This window comes from Lemur catta, chromosome 6 (assembly GCF_020740605.2).
Source record: "Lemur catta isolate mLemCat1 chromosome 6, mLemCat1.pri, whole genome shotgun sequence".
NCBI classification, from domain to species: Eukaryota; Metazoa; Chordata; class Mammalia; order Primates; family Lemuridae; genus Lemur; species Lemur catta.
In genome coordinates, this window is record NC_059133.1 from 76,612,521 (window position 1) to 76,629,083 (window position 16,563).

At 44.4% G+C, this 16,563-nt stretch overlaps 1 protein-coding gene across 1 annotated transcript in view; it reads left to right on the forward strand.

Annotated features, from left to right (window-relative positions):
* The window catches only part of ITPR2 (inositol 1,4,5-trisphosphate receptor type 2), a 461,522-nt gene that overhangs the window by 440,621 nt on the left and 4,338 nt on the right, over positions 1–16,563 (forward strand). Inside the window, exon 56 of the mRNA XM_045554169.1 lies at positions 15,934–16,095. Coding sequence (XP_045410125.1) covers positions 15,934–16,095 — 162 coding nt within the window. The remainder of the gene's footprint in view (positions 1–15,933; positions 16,096–16,563) is intronic.

The window sequence follows — 16,563 nt, forward strand, 5'->3', positions numbered from 1 at the left end:
AAAACCAAGCTGCTTACCTCATTTTTGGTTCTTCTGAAGGTGCTTGCTTGCCTGCATGGATAGTTGTTGAATTAGGTGTCTGTGCAGAGGGACAATTGCTGGAGGTTTCTATTTGGCCATCTTGCCTCACTGACTCCACAAGGGGTGATGCTTTGTGATGATAACCCTGTAGTGGACTCTTCTTTGAGTTACTGTATGTAATTTTAACATTTGGTGACCATCTGCTAAATAGTTCGCTCTCAAAGGAGAAAAGAACATTCCTTGTTTTTTCAAAGGAGAAATTTAAGTAGCCTTTTAGCAGATTTATTTATTTCTTTGTGCGAGACAAACCTAAAAATATGCTATCAAAGAGTAACAGATGCATTTAGCAAAACAGATTTTTTTTTTTTTTTTTTTTTTTTGAGACAGAGTCTCACTTTGTTGCCCGGGCTAGAGTGAGTGCTGTGGCGTCAGCCTAGCTCACAGCAACCTCAAACTCCTGGGCTTAAGTGATCCTACTGCCTCAGCCTCCTGAGTAGCTGGGACTACAGGCATGCGCCACCATGCCTGGCTAATTTTTTCTATATATATTTTTAGTTGTCCAGATAATTTTTATTTCTATTTTTAGTAGAGATGGGGTCTTGCTCAGGCTGGTCTCGAACTCCTGACCTCCAGCGATCCACCCGCCTTGGCCTCCCAGAGGGCTAGGATTACAGGCGTGAGCCACCACACCTGGCTGCAAAACAGATTTTAATTCCATTTTTCTTGTTGAATTTAGCTCTAATGTTAAAAGATTTCTGGGGATGTTTTTTCTCTAGGTTCTTAGGTATAGTATTTTCTGTGTAGACATTGTATATATAATCTAATTTTCCTTGAATCCTGCATATAAATATATTATTATTTTTTCTTTCTTTCTTTTTTTTTTTTTTGATTCAGAGTCTCACTCTGTTGTCCCTGCTAGAGCACAGTGGCACCATCATAGCTCACTGCAACCTCAAACTCTGGGCTCAAGCGATTCTCCTGCCTCAGCCTCCTGAGTAGCTGGGACTACAGGCACGTGCCACCATACCCAGCTAATTTTTCTATTTTTTGTACAGATGGGGTCTCGCTGTTGCTCAGGCTGGTCTCGAACTCCTGACCTCAAGTGATTCTCCTACCCCGGCCTCCAAAGTGCTATGATTACAGGCGTAAGCCACTGTACCCAGCCTAAATGTATTATTCTTAATTCTCTTCCTAATAAATCACATATAATACAATGGAGATAAATATAGTGATCATATTTGAGGAATTTCAATGAAATCCTGTCAAAGTATTAAATAGGACTTGCAGAAAAGCAGTATTGATTTACATTTTAGAGGGAAACTTAAGTTGTGGTTAACTGAAACAATTACTGAGCCAAATTATTATGTTTTTTTTTTTATTTCAGCGTATTATGAGGGTACAAAAGTTTAGGTTATGTATATTGCCCTTGCTCCCTCTCCACTCCCGAATCAGAGCTTCAAGCATGTCCATCCCCTAGACAGTGCTCATCCCACTCATTATGTATGTATACACCGATGCCCTCCCCACCCCACATCTGCCCAACACCCGATTAATGTTATTCCTAAATGTGCTCTTAGGTGATGATCAGTGAAACCAATTTGGTGGTGAGTACATGTGGTGCTTATTTTTCCATGCTTGGGATACTTCACTTAGTAGAATGGGGTTCCAACTCTCTCCAGGAAAATACAAGAGGTGCTATATCACCATTGTTTCTTATAGCTGAGTAGTACTCCATGGTATACATATACCACTTTTTATTAATCCACTCTTGGATTGATGGGCACTGGGTTGTTTCCACGTCTTTGCAATTGTGAATTGTGCTGCTATAAACATTCAAGTGCAGATGTTTTTTTTATAGAATGTCTTTCGTTCTTTTGGGTAGATGCCCAATAATGGGATTGCTGGATCAAATGGTAGGTCTACTTGTATCTGTTTATGGTATCTCCATATTGCTTTCCACAGAGGTTGCACTAGTTTGCAGTCCCACCAGCAGTGTATGAGTGTTCCTGTCTCTCCGCATCCACGCCAACATGTATTGTTTTGGGACTTTTTGATAAAGGCCATTCTCACTGGAGTTAAGTGATATCTCATTGTGGTTTTGATTTGCATTTCCCTGATGATTAGAGATGTTGAGCATTTTTTCATATGTTTGTTGGCCATTCTTCTGTCTTCTTTTGAAAAATTTCTATTCATGTCCTTTGCCCACTTTTTGATAGTGTTGTTTGATTTTTTCTTGCTGATTTTCCTGAGTTCTAAATAGATTCTAGTTATCAGTCCTTTATCAAATGTGTTGCCTGCGAAAATTTTTTCTCATTCTGTAGATTGTCTGTTTGCTCTCATGACAGTTTCTCTGGCTGTGCAGAAGCCTTTTAATTTAATCAAGTCCCATTTATTTATTTATTTATTTATTTATTTATTTATTTATTTATTTATTTTTGTTGTTGCTGTGATTGTCTTTGGGTTGTTCTTCATAAATTCTTTGCCTAAGCCAATGTCTATAAGAGTTTTCCCCACATTTTCTTCTAGAATTCTAATAGTTTCACATATGGTTTATGATTAAAGAACAAAATGGTTATGTCATTTGAATTTCAGCATGGTTTGAAAATCCAAAATTGTGTCTTCAATTTGCTTTAAGAAGATGAGCACATGAAATGTTCAGACAGACTCTCGCGTGAAGTGCCCTCTGTGAGAGTCCAGCCAAAAGACTCAGATCTCCTCTTTCTGTAGGCCATCCTGAGTCTCGTGCCATCACTGGCTATTCAGCAGTTTCTAAATAGTATTTGAAAGATAAATTGCCCTTTTTTGGTTTTCATTGTTGACTTTTTTGGATTTTAAAGAGCAAGATGATCTTGCTGTAACAGGCTTTTCTTTAGCATAAATGAGGACTATCATGTCCAAAATTTATATGTAAATACAAAGCAACTGAAAGACTCAGAAAGAAATATTATTAAACCATGGATCCAGTAAACTAAAAATTCAGAGGGTAACATGTTCAGAGGTCCAAGAGACTTTTAAGATTGGGTTGGCTTTGTTGTAATAGGAGATCATCATTGTCCTAGTTCTGTCATGATCTTTTGATATGTGACTTGGGTCAATGATTTAAGTTTACTACCTTTGTGGCCTCTTCCCTCTATGTTAGTAAGGGGCATTGTCCACTGGTATGCTAGTTAATGTTTGACAAGTTCAGATGGTGTCCAGTAAGCCCTGATGATAGCATCTGCCTATTTCCATGGTGTAAATATTCCCCCCACGGCTGATTTCAAGCTACCCACATGATGTCACTGAATGCAAAGTTGGGAAGACGTGTGCACAATTGGCTCTCACAAATGGCATGACCCAGGTCTCTTCTCTGGGACAACAGCTGTGGGGTTCTGGCCCAATAATCCATTTTAGGGACTGAAATATCCAGTCTGTCTATTCACATTAATCATACTAACTAAGTGTTTTGAACTCTGTAAATGCAATCGTATCCTCTAGGAAAAGTGGTTGTCTGTCAAGTATACACTTTCAAACACTCATTTACTGACTTCAAAGCCCCCTTGGCTGACATTATCGTGGTAGCACTTCCCTGTGTCCCGCTCCTGCCACTCTTGCTGAAGCCACCATCAGTGCCCACACAGACCCCTGCAGTAGTCTCCAAATGGGAGTCTCTACCGTTGTCTGTTCTCCGTATAGCAGGCAAAGTGTTCTGTTTTATTTTATTTGTATGGATGGGTGTGTGTGTGTGTGTATGTATTTTTGTTGTAACCCAGAATTTTCCATTCCCCTCTTTAAAATCCTCCTGTGGCTCCTCTTGTCTACAGGACCCTCCATAACTGGTCTTCATCCACTTGGGGTTCCTCATCTCTTACCATTCCCTCTTTCTTACCTGGCACCACATTCCAGTTATACCCGCCTTCTTTCTGTTCCTCAAATATGCCAGCATTGTTTTCAGCCTTGAGGCCTTTGCATTACTGTGCTTACTATTCCCTCTGCCTGACACTGTTCCCTCAAATCTGTGCAGAGCTATCTCCTTCTTATCAGTCAAACATTATTTCCCCAGAGCAGCCTTCGTGGCTTGCCCGATCTGGAATAGCCCTGTCTCCACCCAAGATAATCATTCAAACCACCATTTTGGTCACTGTGCTTATCTTTGTCTGAACATTATTATCTCTGCACCCAAACACCCCCTTTATTCTCCCTGCCATTAGAAAGTAAGCTCTGTGAGAACAAAAGCCCTCTCTGAACTGCCCACTGCTTCACTGGAAACTGGAGTATCTATCACATAGTAGGTGCTCATTAAATATATGTTGGAGGAAGGGAGGGAGGATGGCTTTTTGCTTTGTATTGGTAAAAACAAAAAGGAGAATTGTTATATACTATTATTTCTTATAGAAAAATACAATTTACCCTGCCTACCTATATTCATTTGTACCACATGCCACAATACCTCATCTTTCATCTGTTTTTCCAACAAATAAGTATTCAGTGCCCATGATGCACAAGGCTCTATCAAAGGGAGGATTCAGGAATAAATCAGAAACAGATGCCCTCAGAAGGGCTTATAAACTAAACAGTTCACAAATTTCTCATCTGTGTAATTGGTGATCCCTGTAATTAATTCATAATATGATAGTCAGTAATTATATATTATTAAATGTAATTATTATATAAGACTGAATTAGCTATACGACTTGGATAAGTCCCTTAGCCATTCTCCTTTAAAGTTTTATTATCTTTATTCTGGACAAAAGGGGCCAGTGTTAAATTAGCACTTGGCCCTATTAATCCCTTGGCACTTGTACCAGTCAGGGTTCTTTATTGTACACAATAGCAGCTGACTCTCATTATCTTAGAGAGAGGAATTTATGAAATGGATGTACAGAATTGGGAGGAAGGCAGGAATAGGCTTAATATGGACAGAAACCAAGAGAAATGAGCTGGCCAGAGGTCCCGCCTGGGGACAGCGTGTTCAAGGAAGAGTGTGCTGTATGTGCTGGAAGTAGGCCCTGGCACAGAGGGCATCACCACGGCCAGAGCCCCCACCACGCCCATCGTGAACAGAAGGAATTCCATACCATCCTCGCTTCTTGGCGTCACTTGTTCCACATCAAAATCTTAAGTCCATCTGGTCACGTGACTGAGCTCCACCCTCCAGTATCAGCCTTTTTAGCATCTGGAAGGCCGGACCCAGCCTTCCACCAAGATCCCAGGGCGATGGTTTCTGCAGACACAGGAGGGGCCTCCGAGTCTGGGCAGCCACAAGCCGGACAAATGCCCACTTGAGTATTCAATGCTCCATTCAAAATGCTCTGCCCCAATCTCACCATGAACAGATCTCCAGGTTTTCTCTACCCCAACAAGACTTGCAAATGCCCCTCCTTCAAATTATTTGCAGAAGAAAATAAATATTTATATTCTTTTCATAAAGAGGCCAAGAGGGAATAACTTAGATGAAAATATAGAAATTAATAAAGAATAAAATTAAGAAAGGGTTAAAGCCCCAAAAGAAAAATAGATCCAGAGGAGTTCAGAATTGGCAGGAAAACAAAAACTCAAATGGGAAGGGATGCGACTGGCTCTGATGAAGTCGTGGGCAGGACCTTGGGGTCGCTGGTGTCCCTGGCAGTCTCCTCTGATGCCAAAGCTTTACTTACTTATTTTTCCACTGTGATCAGTTTCTCACTCAACACTCTGTAGGACGAACAGTGACAGGCATCCAGGAGAGTGCCAGGCAGCCCCTCAGTTCCTCGAACAGACGGGCCACCATCGCTGCATCATGGAACACACGTCCAGACTCCCAGAGACCCTCACTGGTTGGGCCCCAGCCGTGAGTCTGTCCTGCTGACTCCCGAGGCTTCTGGGAATCAGCCTGCCGATGGCTCAAAGCAGCTCTGGGTGCTGGGCTCCGCTCCCTGCTCTCTGTGTGTTCTCTGCTCTGTGGGTACTCAAGACTGGGTCCAGTGTCTGTCCCCAGAGCCTGCAGCCACAGCAGGGCTGCTCGCTCAGCCCAGAGTCCTGCCCTCCAAGCTCCCAGTCACTGCCCTGGTGGTGCCGCTGAAGTTACTGACAAGAGGACTGTAGCTTCCAGCTGCTCTAAGCTGCCATAGGATCTGGGCCTTCTTAGACCTCCCCAACCCTGGACTTCCCCTTCCTCCCTGCTGGCTGGGGACACACAGGACCCCGCCATGAGCAGATGTAGCTGGTGCATTCCTTGACAACCAAGAGCTGTGACTAGCTGGTCAGGTGTGAGAAGTCTGGGACCAAAAGAGAAGACATAGGCAACTTTGTTTTGTGCAGCCTCTGCCCTCCCGCTCATGGATGACAGAAAGTTCCTAGGAGGGGAAGTTGGGAAGGAGGAGGAAAGGGCAAGGGAAGCAAGGTGGGCGCTCCAGGACTGCAGTCCCTGCTCACAGTCCAAGCTGTTGTCCGGGGTCGAGACCACCCGCTCACCACCACGGGCACAAAGCTAAGCTCCCAGGTCCTCATCACACTTGGTATCAGCACCTGTTTTCCCAGGTTACAGCCCTGCTTTCCAACTTGGTGCTCTTTCAGGTTACCTGGGAGAGGTAGGCCTTGAAGATTGCAGTTCTCTCAACCACCTAATAACTGAGACCTGCCTTCTGGCTGCAGCCCACCCTTGGGGGATGACTTGCAGGTGAGGGGCTAGTGCCTCTCGCCCCTGGGGTGCCTTTTGCAGAAAGCTGCAGTCCTCATTGTCATCTGTCTTTATCAGTACAAACTCCCCCACCACCCCGGGAACATTCTAAGAACAGGAAGTTTGACCCATGAGTCTTTGAAACACTCTTCCTGACATCCCATAGCTTTTTAAAAAAATGTTCGTGGAACTGTTTTGATCCTCCTTTCCCCTGAGGGGGTCCACACTCACCTACTTCACTCTGCCTCCCTAAGTTCAGGAAGCCAGCAGGGAGAGGGGCCTTCACTCTGTCACCTCTGCAGAGGCTGAGAGCCTGCGGGGCCGTCCTGTCCTCCTGCAGCCCTGCGCAAGGAGCGGGTCGCGCCCCTCCCACCACGGCTCTGCTGCATCTAAAGCAAGGTTTGTAGCATCAGGCCAGCTCCCGGTCCCTTCCTGCTGTACCTTTTTTATTCTAAACCAGGGCCCTGCTGAGATCAATAGTCCTGTTAAGTGATTTTCATCCCAGAACTTTCCTCCTTCATAGGCACTTTCACTGGACCTACTTTTCCCTCTGCCTTTGGGAGCAGTGACTAGGTTAAATAGGCCTGTCCCTCTGAGGCTCCCAGGCCAGCAGCCCCTTCCCTCCTTCACACTGAGGAGGTGCCGTGGAGAAGGAGCACAGCAGGGACACCAGCCTTTGTTAGGTGCCACCTGCTTTAAGGTGAGGGCTCCAGCCACTCTGCATGTGGCCTCGGCTGTGCAAGGATGCTTTGCATTTGTGTAGCGCTTTATCATGCTCACAGCACTTTCACATACATGATTTAAACTTGACACTTGAGCATCTAGGTTTTAAAAATACTTCAAGGTAGGATGATGCCACTCTACGGGGATTTGTTGCTTTGCAAAAATCTTTCAATACAGATTTGCTTTGGATAATGCATTTAAAATGTCTCAATCCACGCAAATGTGGTACTCCACCCGTCCGCCACGTTTGCAGGAACCCACCAGTTCAGAACGAAGATACCATTAATAAGGGCTTGAACATGACTCCTTGAGTCCTATAACATGTTGTTTTTCTAACAGAGAAAAATTTACTCTTCTTTCCTCCCTCTTTTTAGAATGAGTTGCCAAGGTTTTCCTTTATTTGTCAGTCCAGGAATAGCATTTTAATTTCAGAGAACACAGCCGGATCCTCCCTCCCTCACCTGCTGTCCCCCACATGTGTCAAACAAGAGTATGTTTTCCAGCCCGTCCTTCCTCCCTCGTGAACCCAGAGCCTGGACCTGAGCCCCTGTGAGAACCAGCGTTTTCGTTGCCCGCCTTAAGCGGTACTTGTCGTGTTCACTAGGAACTAGGCTAGGAACCCCGATGCCCGTGCTGCGGTTATCCCCTGATGTTTTGAGATAACGCCTACCCTGCCCTCACCCCCACTGTGTTGGTGCAAAGGTTTGAGAAACCCCCCATGCCCCTGCTGAAATTGAGCAGGGACAAGGCTGAGGTGCTGAGGTTCTGCCCCATAACCAAAATGATTGCTTTAGAAAGAATCCTTGTTTCGGGTTATTTTCCTAGGCCTAAAGTTCCAGGAAAGCAGGAGTGATGTCTTTCCCTGGGGGAGCTTCCAGTAAGTAGGTAGTAGTTGCATTGCTTGCGCTCCTTGCAAGAGCCGTTTCTGCTGATGTCTTCAGACCAAAAGTGCAAAGAGAGGAATGCAGTAGGTCATGCTGAAGCTTTGGGAAAATGCTTATATGCTGCAGCCTAGGAGGCTGTGCAAATGAATTTTAGAATGGAAAATGCAGTATAACATAAGTCTCAGAAGAACATGGTAAGCAAGAAAAACCTCAGGAAATAGTCTTGTGACAGTACATTCTAAGCATAGCCATAAAGTCTGGGTGCATAGGTGAAGGTCCATGTTCAATGGTTTACTGATGCTCCATTACACTACGTAGTCAATCAATGCATTGCCCTTCGTTAGCAGTACTTCAGAGCATTCTGGAAAACTGTAGTGAATGTCAAGCATTGATGCATTTCCAGCAGTACCTGCACATGCATCTGTGGTATAACGCTAGAGAGTTTGTGTTTCTGATTTTCAGTAAATAAACCTTTAGCATACCCCAGAAGAACTAATCAAGGGGGCTCAAGTTATAGTCATCTCTGGAGAATCACTGCAGTTTTCTTTGGCCAGTTCAGAAGCTAAGCATAGACATCTCCGTTAAACATGGAGAGTAGTCCAGGGCAGGGAAGGAGCCCAAGATTTCCACTTGCAGGGTGGAGACCATAGTCTGGCTTAGCCACTTACACCACCTGTATTACCTTGGGCAAGTAATGAATCCTTTTCTTGCCTTGGTGTTGTCTTCTGTAAATTGGGATGGCAACAGTTCCTACCTTATGGAATCGTTTTGTTGGTCAGAGCATGACTACAGTACCTGACACTTGGTAGGCAGCCAACAAATGGGATCTGTTACTATGATGTAGAGCTACGGTGCTTGCTTTCTCTTTAGCCTTCCTGCAGTCAACTTTTAATGCATACCTATAACTAGTAGAGCTCAAAAGACATAAGACAACGTCTCCAATGTTTGCCTCACAGAAATCAAATCTCATTAATATTATACATTTTTGTGGGAGAAAGAGTCTTACTCTGTCACCCTGGGTAGAGTGCAGTGGCATCATCATAGCTCACTGTAGCCTCAAACTCCTGGGCTCAGACGATCCTCCTGTCGCAGCCTCCTAAGTAGCTGGGACTACAAGCATGGGCCACCAGGCCCAGCTAATTTTTCTATTTTTTATAGAGATGAGGTCTTGCTCTTATTCAGGCTGGTCTTGAACTCCTGGCCTCAAGCAATCCTCCCACCTTGGCCTCCCATAATGTGGCTAGGATTACAGATGTGAGCCACTGTGGCTGGCCTTGTTACTTCTCAATCTTCTTCTGATGTGGAGAAAAATTATTACACTCTATATTTTCTTGAGCCTGTGGTCAATTAGATATTAACAGGGATAGATTATATAAGAGCTCTTCCACTATGAAATGTGGAAGAATTTGTCCAGAAGTGGAAGTCAAGTGTAGGGACTTCTGCTGTGATCATGTTATGAGACCTCAGGGAAATGTAAACTTTCTAGGTTTGGGGCTGGCCTTCGCAATATGCTGGGTGTGGGCTGTGTGGTTTCAAGGTTACTTCTAGCCTGGGTGCCATGTTTCTGTTTGATCACTTGGCAAGCTCTATCTTCTCTCAACAATTCGGTTTTTAAAGCCTTCCTTGCATTCATAGCTCACACAACGATGAGCTGCAAGAGACATAAACACCATCTAGGGTAACATTCTGGTTTTACAAATCAGGAAACTGGGACTTAGAGAATAAGATTGTTTTCCCCCTTTATATCATATAGCTAGTTTTGGGCTATGCTAAAACCAGAACACAGGTGTCTTGACTCCTAGATTGCTGCTCTTTCCTTTCTACTGTGTTGTTTCTTTCCCACAAATGGGTTTTCACATTTAAGAACCAAATATGAAAATATAGCACAGCTAATTTTTGACTGACACTAACAACCTAGTCATTTTATTGAATAACTACAAAATTAAATAAGTCAAATGGATCTGACTGTTGAAAGGACTATTTGAAAGGTTTTTACACGTCCACCTATTGATCTTCTAGTCATCTAGAAAGATACATTATTATTAGACTTGAGGGATAGCAAAAGGGTTATGAATGGCATGCTCGATGTGTCCTAATGGGACTTCTCAGGAACATGACTAGTTTATCTCTGAGCTTTGAATTTTAGAAACCTCAGGAAGCTCTGGACTTCCACTCACCGGCTTACTAGGATCATGCACTGCAGCCTTGGAGTCTAACAGTTAATCCGCAACTTCCCTGACTTTGTGCTACCCTGAGGTCAGATATTTTCATTCCTGGTGAAATAAGGAAATGGTTTCATGTTGACTAACCAAAGTCAGCATAGGAATCTAATAATCACGTGCTTGATCACAAGATGTACAGAGCATATATGTGTAAACCGAGAAATAACAAATCAAACCAAACAGCCTTATTAGATGATGGACACGTTACAAGTCGACATGGTGAGGAGGTGGTGTCCTGTCAACTAGTAACTGTTCTGTGTGTCCATCGTGTGGCTCTGACTTAGGCCACTGCCCGGGGTCCACCCTCCCCTTCCCCTGCTCGGGATGAGTCTTCCGTGGAAGCCATTGGAACAGAGAGAGGAACTTCGGCATGTTTAATTGGCAGCACTTTTGATGAAAAAGCATATACAACATTTGAGAATGTGGCTGTATCTGAGTTAATTTTGGTGGAAAGAATGTACATTAGTCCCTCCTTTATCCCTAGTTTTGCCTTCTGTGGTTTCAGTTACCTGTGGTCAACCATGGTCCAAAAATATTAAGATATTTTAAGAGAAAGAGAGGTAGAGAGACCATTTTTATTGCACTATGTGATTATAATTGTTCTATTGTATTACTACCTATCGTTGTTAATCTCTTACTGTGCCTAATTTATAAATTAAACTTTATTATAGGTATTACGTATAGGAAAAAGCATAGTGTATGGGGTTCAATACTATCTGTGGTTTCAGGCCTCCACTGGGGGTCTTGGAACATGTTCCCTTCAGATAAGGGGAAAGTATTTTCTGCACTAATTTTGAAGGAAAATCATTTGTGAAACTGATTTTTAAAAGACTGCTTTATTTAAAAAAAGGACAAAAACAATCAATTTAAGTTGGTTATTGCCACTGTACTGAGAGATGTTCAGCATTCAACTCAAGCCCCTTAAAAATTAAGAAAAGGAACCATAAAATGTTATTCCACACTGAAAAAAAATTTTAATTACACATCACATTGTTGTTTCAGATTACGGTCAGTTGATATACAAGGGAAGGGAAGAATGGAACAAGAAGCAGAAAAGTAGGAGAGAAAAGGCTGAGAAACAACAAACAAAAACACAGAAAGATACAAAAAGTGAACAAAAGAAAGATTAGAAACACAGAAAAAGAGTTGGAAGAGAGAATAATTTTTAGAGACTAAGAAAAAGAATGACAGGACCATGTAGCTTTCCTACCTGGCCCTTAAGCCCAGCTTCTCATCACTCTGTTGTCCTTTGGCTGAATTCTCACGAGAACGAATTATATACATTCCACGAGTGTAAGAATTGTGCTGGGTTTTGCTCAGTTTTCCCAATGCCTAGCACAGACCTAGTAAATGCAAGTAAGAATTATTAAAAGAATGAGTGAACAAAGGAACAAATGAAGAAAGAGAGTGTAGGGAAAGAGAGTTCCATGGCCCAAACAGCTTCGGCCGTGTTCATAGAGAGCGGCCATTGTTTCCTCAAAAGCCAGAGGCCTTAGCCATGACTGAGCCCGGCCCCTGGGACCTGCAATAGTACATCTTTGGAAGCAGTTTCACAAACTCTCACCCATGTTCTGTTTGACAGAGTTACAATCTACTAAGTATTAGGACATCTTTTTGCATCTGTTTCTTTTGGAAACTTTTTGAAGGTTGATGTTTTCACCATCCCTCACGTTGGGTATCACCATGTCACCTGGTACCTTCTCACCCCAAGCCTAGTCTCTGATGTTCCCAAATTCTTCTGCCCCAACAGTCACTCCGGAATCCCTTTCCTATTATATATAGATCATCTCTTTTCTCCCACAATGCTATTTTCTTGGCTCTGCCAAGAGGATCCCTATCCCTTCTATGCTGCTATAACAGAATACCTGAGACTGGGTAATTTATAACAGGCACAGATTTATTGGCTCACAGTTCTGGAGGCTGGAAAGTCTAACAGCAAGGTGCTGCATCTGGTGAGGGCCTTCTTGCTGCGTCATCATGTGGCAGAAGGCGAGAGGGTGAGAGGAACAAGAGGGGACCGAACTCACCCTTATATAACGACACCAATCCTACCCAGGAGGGTGGAGCCCTCATGGCCTGCTCACCTCTTAAAGGTGCCACCTCTAACTACTGTTGCAATGATAGTTGCAAGGTGACAAGCATTCAAACCATTGCAAGCCCCTTTTCCTTTAGTCCTCTGGTAGCAGCTGCCTATTTCCCCAACCCCTCTGTGTTAAAGGCCCTGGAAGAGGGTCAGCACACTCTGGGCTCCCTGTCACCAAGAAATTGTCACGCCTTCAACCTCCCACAAAAGAATACCAGCTCTAGTCCCTCCCATCTCTGTCCTCTGATGCCTCTGGGTCACTCTTGTACATTTATCACAGATTTTGGCCCCTGGTCACCCCCAGCCTCCTCTTACACCCCAACTACTGACCTCCTTCACGATGACTTCAGGAGCTTTGTGCACAATTCATCTGAAAGTTTAGTCTCAGCAAATTCCATGACTTTTAAAATTGTGGTAAAATATGTATAACATAAAATTTACCGTTTTAACCATTAAAGTATACAGTTTTGTGACATGAAGTACATTCACATGATTCTGCAACCATCACCACCAATCTAACTCCAGACATTTTTCATCTTCCCCAGCTAAAACTCTGTATCATTAAACACCAATTCCTCAAGTTCAGCCATGTTTACTTTTACCAGATTTAAGGCATTCTTGCCCCAGAATTTTCATTTCCCAAAGTTGTTCTACCTTCAGAATTTTAAATTTCATTTTTCCAGTTTCTGGCCACAGTCTTCCTGTCTAGATCTGAGTGGGGATCCTGGCTAATCCACCTGCTGGCCTCGTGTCTTGGTCCATTGTGTGTTGTTATAAAGGAACACCCGACACTGGGTAATTTATAAAGAAAAGAGGTTTATTTAGCTCACAGTTCTGCAGGCTGTACAGGAAGCATGGCGCTGGCACCTGCTCAGCTTCTGGTGAGGGCTTTTGTGCCGGGTAAAACATGGTGGAGAAGGTTAAAAGGCATGAAATGGCATGTGCAAAAAGAGACCAAACCTGAAGAGCATCCGGCTTTATAACAACCCACTCTCGCAAGAACTAATCCATTCCTCCAAGAACCAACACAGTCTTGCAAGAGCAAGAACTCACTTGCTACCTGGAGAATGACACCGGGCTATTCGTGCAGGATCCACTCCCATGACCCAACACCTCCAATATGGGGATCACACATCAACATGAGGTTTGGAGGGAACAAACAACCCATATTCAAACCATAGCACCTCAGTTTCTTCATTTGTAAAATGCAGATAATGGATACTATTGTAGGTAATATAGATACTAGATAGATACTAGAACCTAAGTTCCTGGGATCGTTGAAAGGATTAAATGCTTATAGAGTATTTAGCACAGGTCTGTTCTTCTCTGTCCTCCCTACCAGTCCACACATTAATGTTCACCAATCCAACCACCACTGTGCTGACATCCTTGGCTTCCTACACCTTTGTCTTTCTCATGCCCATCCTAGCGAGACGCAGCATCCTGTGTCAGTCCAGCTCTCTGCCTCATCTGCATGTCCACCCGGGCTGTGGTGAACAGTGGTCTTTGCTGCAGTCATTGCGAGGCGTGGTCTCCCACTCATCTGGGCCATCTGCATATTGTGCAAGCATTTAATGGGTCCCTATTTGGTTTCCTTTGCCCTTTCCTCACATCAGCTATTTCAGATCTTTCCCCTCTGTTCCATCCCCCTACCCTGCCACTGCCCCAGCAGTCGCCATATATTTTCTCTCTCTCCATAGACCAGAGTTCCTACACTTTAGGGACATAAGAACCACTCGCATCCCCTGAGGTTCTGATTGGGTAAGAGGTAGTGGGGTTGGAATCTCAATTTTAACAAGCTACCCCAGGGGATGGTGACAGACACAGTGTGCAGTCCCCTCTTTGTGGCGGGCTGTCCTGAGCCACTGGCTCCCTGAGAGCAGACACACAGCTCATCTGCCTTTCACTCCTAAATACATAACAATAGACGTTAGGGGGCTGATTGAATCAATGAATCTGTCTGTCGCTTTGCACTTCAGAGTAAGTTACTGTCCTCCTTTGAAATGCTAATTTGCTACAGCTATTTAAATGCAGTTTAAAACTCTTCAAGACGTTTTATCTTTAATTCTTTATCAGCCCTTTTCATGGCCATTGGGAGTAGGGAACTATAAAGAACTTGTTATTCCCTGACGAGCACCAACAACAAAAAGCCAACCTGAGGGCCAGGTAAGGTTGAGACTGAAGTCTAGAGATACACAGATCGAGCCTTTCCTCTGTAACTTAGGGAAGGGAGGAGTGCACGCAGATGTCTCCCCCTCTAGGGATCGCCCAGGAGAAGGTTGTTGTGGCCACTTCAGTGGACTTTTGTGGAATGGAAAGAACCGTAAGCAGGAAGCTCACTACCAGGGATGTTGGGAGAAGGTGACTCAGAGACCTTCGTGGACAGAGACAAAGACTGACACACCCAATGGTGGAAAAGGCTTCAAATCCTAGCTCTACCATTTACGAGCTTGTCACGTGGGCAATTAAACTGTTGAAGCCTCTTATTTTCTTATCTGTAAAATGAGGACAATGTGATTTATCTTTCAGAGCTTTTTTGAAGATTGAAAAATGTGATATAAGTAATATAATGATTCTGTGATATTAGGCAATCGGGCAGAGTTTTCATGAGAGCATCTGTCTGTCTCTACCAGGATGGAGGGGAAACACACACACACACACACACACACGGCACCTACACCCAGTCTGCCTAGAAAAACGGAAGTGGTACCAGCTATTGCCCTCTGAGGAAGTCTAACTCTGAAACCTCACCCCCCTGTAATAAAATGTTTCCAAAAGGAGCAGACAGAGTAACCCAGGGCCATGCCCTCCCACTTCCCTCTTCCCTGCATGGGGCTCAGAGGCCTGCAGAGCTGGTGGAGCTTCCCCTGGGGAAGTGGGAGGCAAACGAGCATGGGTGGCTGGGGCTGGGACATTTCTTTTACCACCTTCCTATTCCGCCGCCCCTCTCCTCTGTGCCAGTGAGAGAGAAACAGCTCGTGCCTGTGCTATTCCTGTCCCACCTACCTGGCTGTGCTCTCCCGGCCTCCAGAGCCTCCCTCATCTTTCAGCATTCCCTGCCTGCCCACAGGCTTCATGGGGCTGTTCTAACTGCTTCATCCGGGACCTCCCTGGGAACCCATAGGAAGTTTGCTCCAATATTGGAGATCTTCCTCCAGCCCATGAAGGCTGATGCCTAAAGCCCCACTTTATTCCCGTCCTCAGCCCCTCTCCACCCCTGGCCAGCGGGTGCCTTTTGGTTTGAGTGCTAAAAGACTTTGATTTAAACGTTAATAATAATGAACACCTACATGCGTTCTTTATAGGCCTCTAGGCTCCCTTCCATACTTACTCCCTTGTTCCTGCACATCTGTTTGCTTTTAGGAGAAGAATTTGGACTGGTTTCCTCGGATGCGAGCCATGTCCCTTGTTAGCAATGAAGGTGACAGTGAGCAAAATGAGATTCGGAACCTTCAGGAGAAGTTGGAATCGACCATGAGTCTGGTCAAACAGCTGTCGGGGCAGCTGGCGGAGCTTAAGGAGCAGGTAGGTGGGCCCTGGGGTGGGGAGTGGGAGCTGGTGGGGCGAAGTCCTTCACCACCTTGAGGGAGGGGAGACCCAGGAACTCCTGGGAGCCAGACGCTGTCACAGAGGATTATAAACTCCTGCAAGGAGGCCTCATGCTGCGCTGTGGAACACATCTCGGCAAGCAGGGACGTCCGCTTATCCCACCTCCCCCGGCTGTGTGTGACACTCTTCCTTCTATGGAAGGGGGAAAGAAGAAGGAAATGCCAAATGCAAGGACCTCTTTGTACTTTTTGATGGAAATTCATATTTTCTGACAGGGTAGCAATGACTAAACTCATCAGAAAGGCAGATCATCGTTACTGTCTGCCATTTCAATGCTATAAGCAACTCCTTTATCATATGAAATTGTTAGGAAAAATATCAGCTGTAACCATGGTAGCTATTAAAATGACCATGGTGATGGTGACAATTATGTGACAAGCAAGA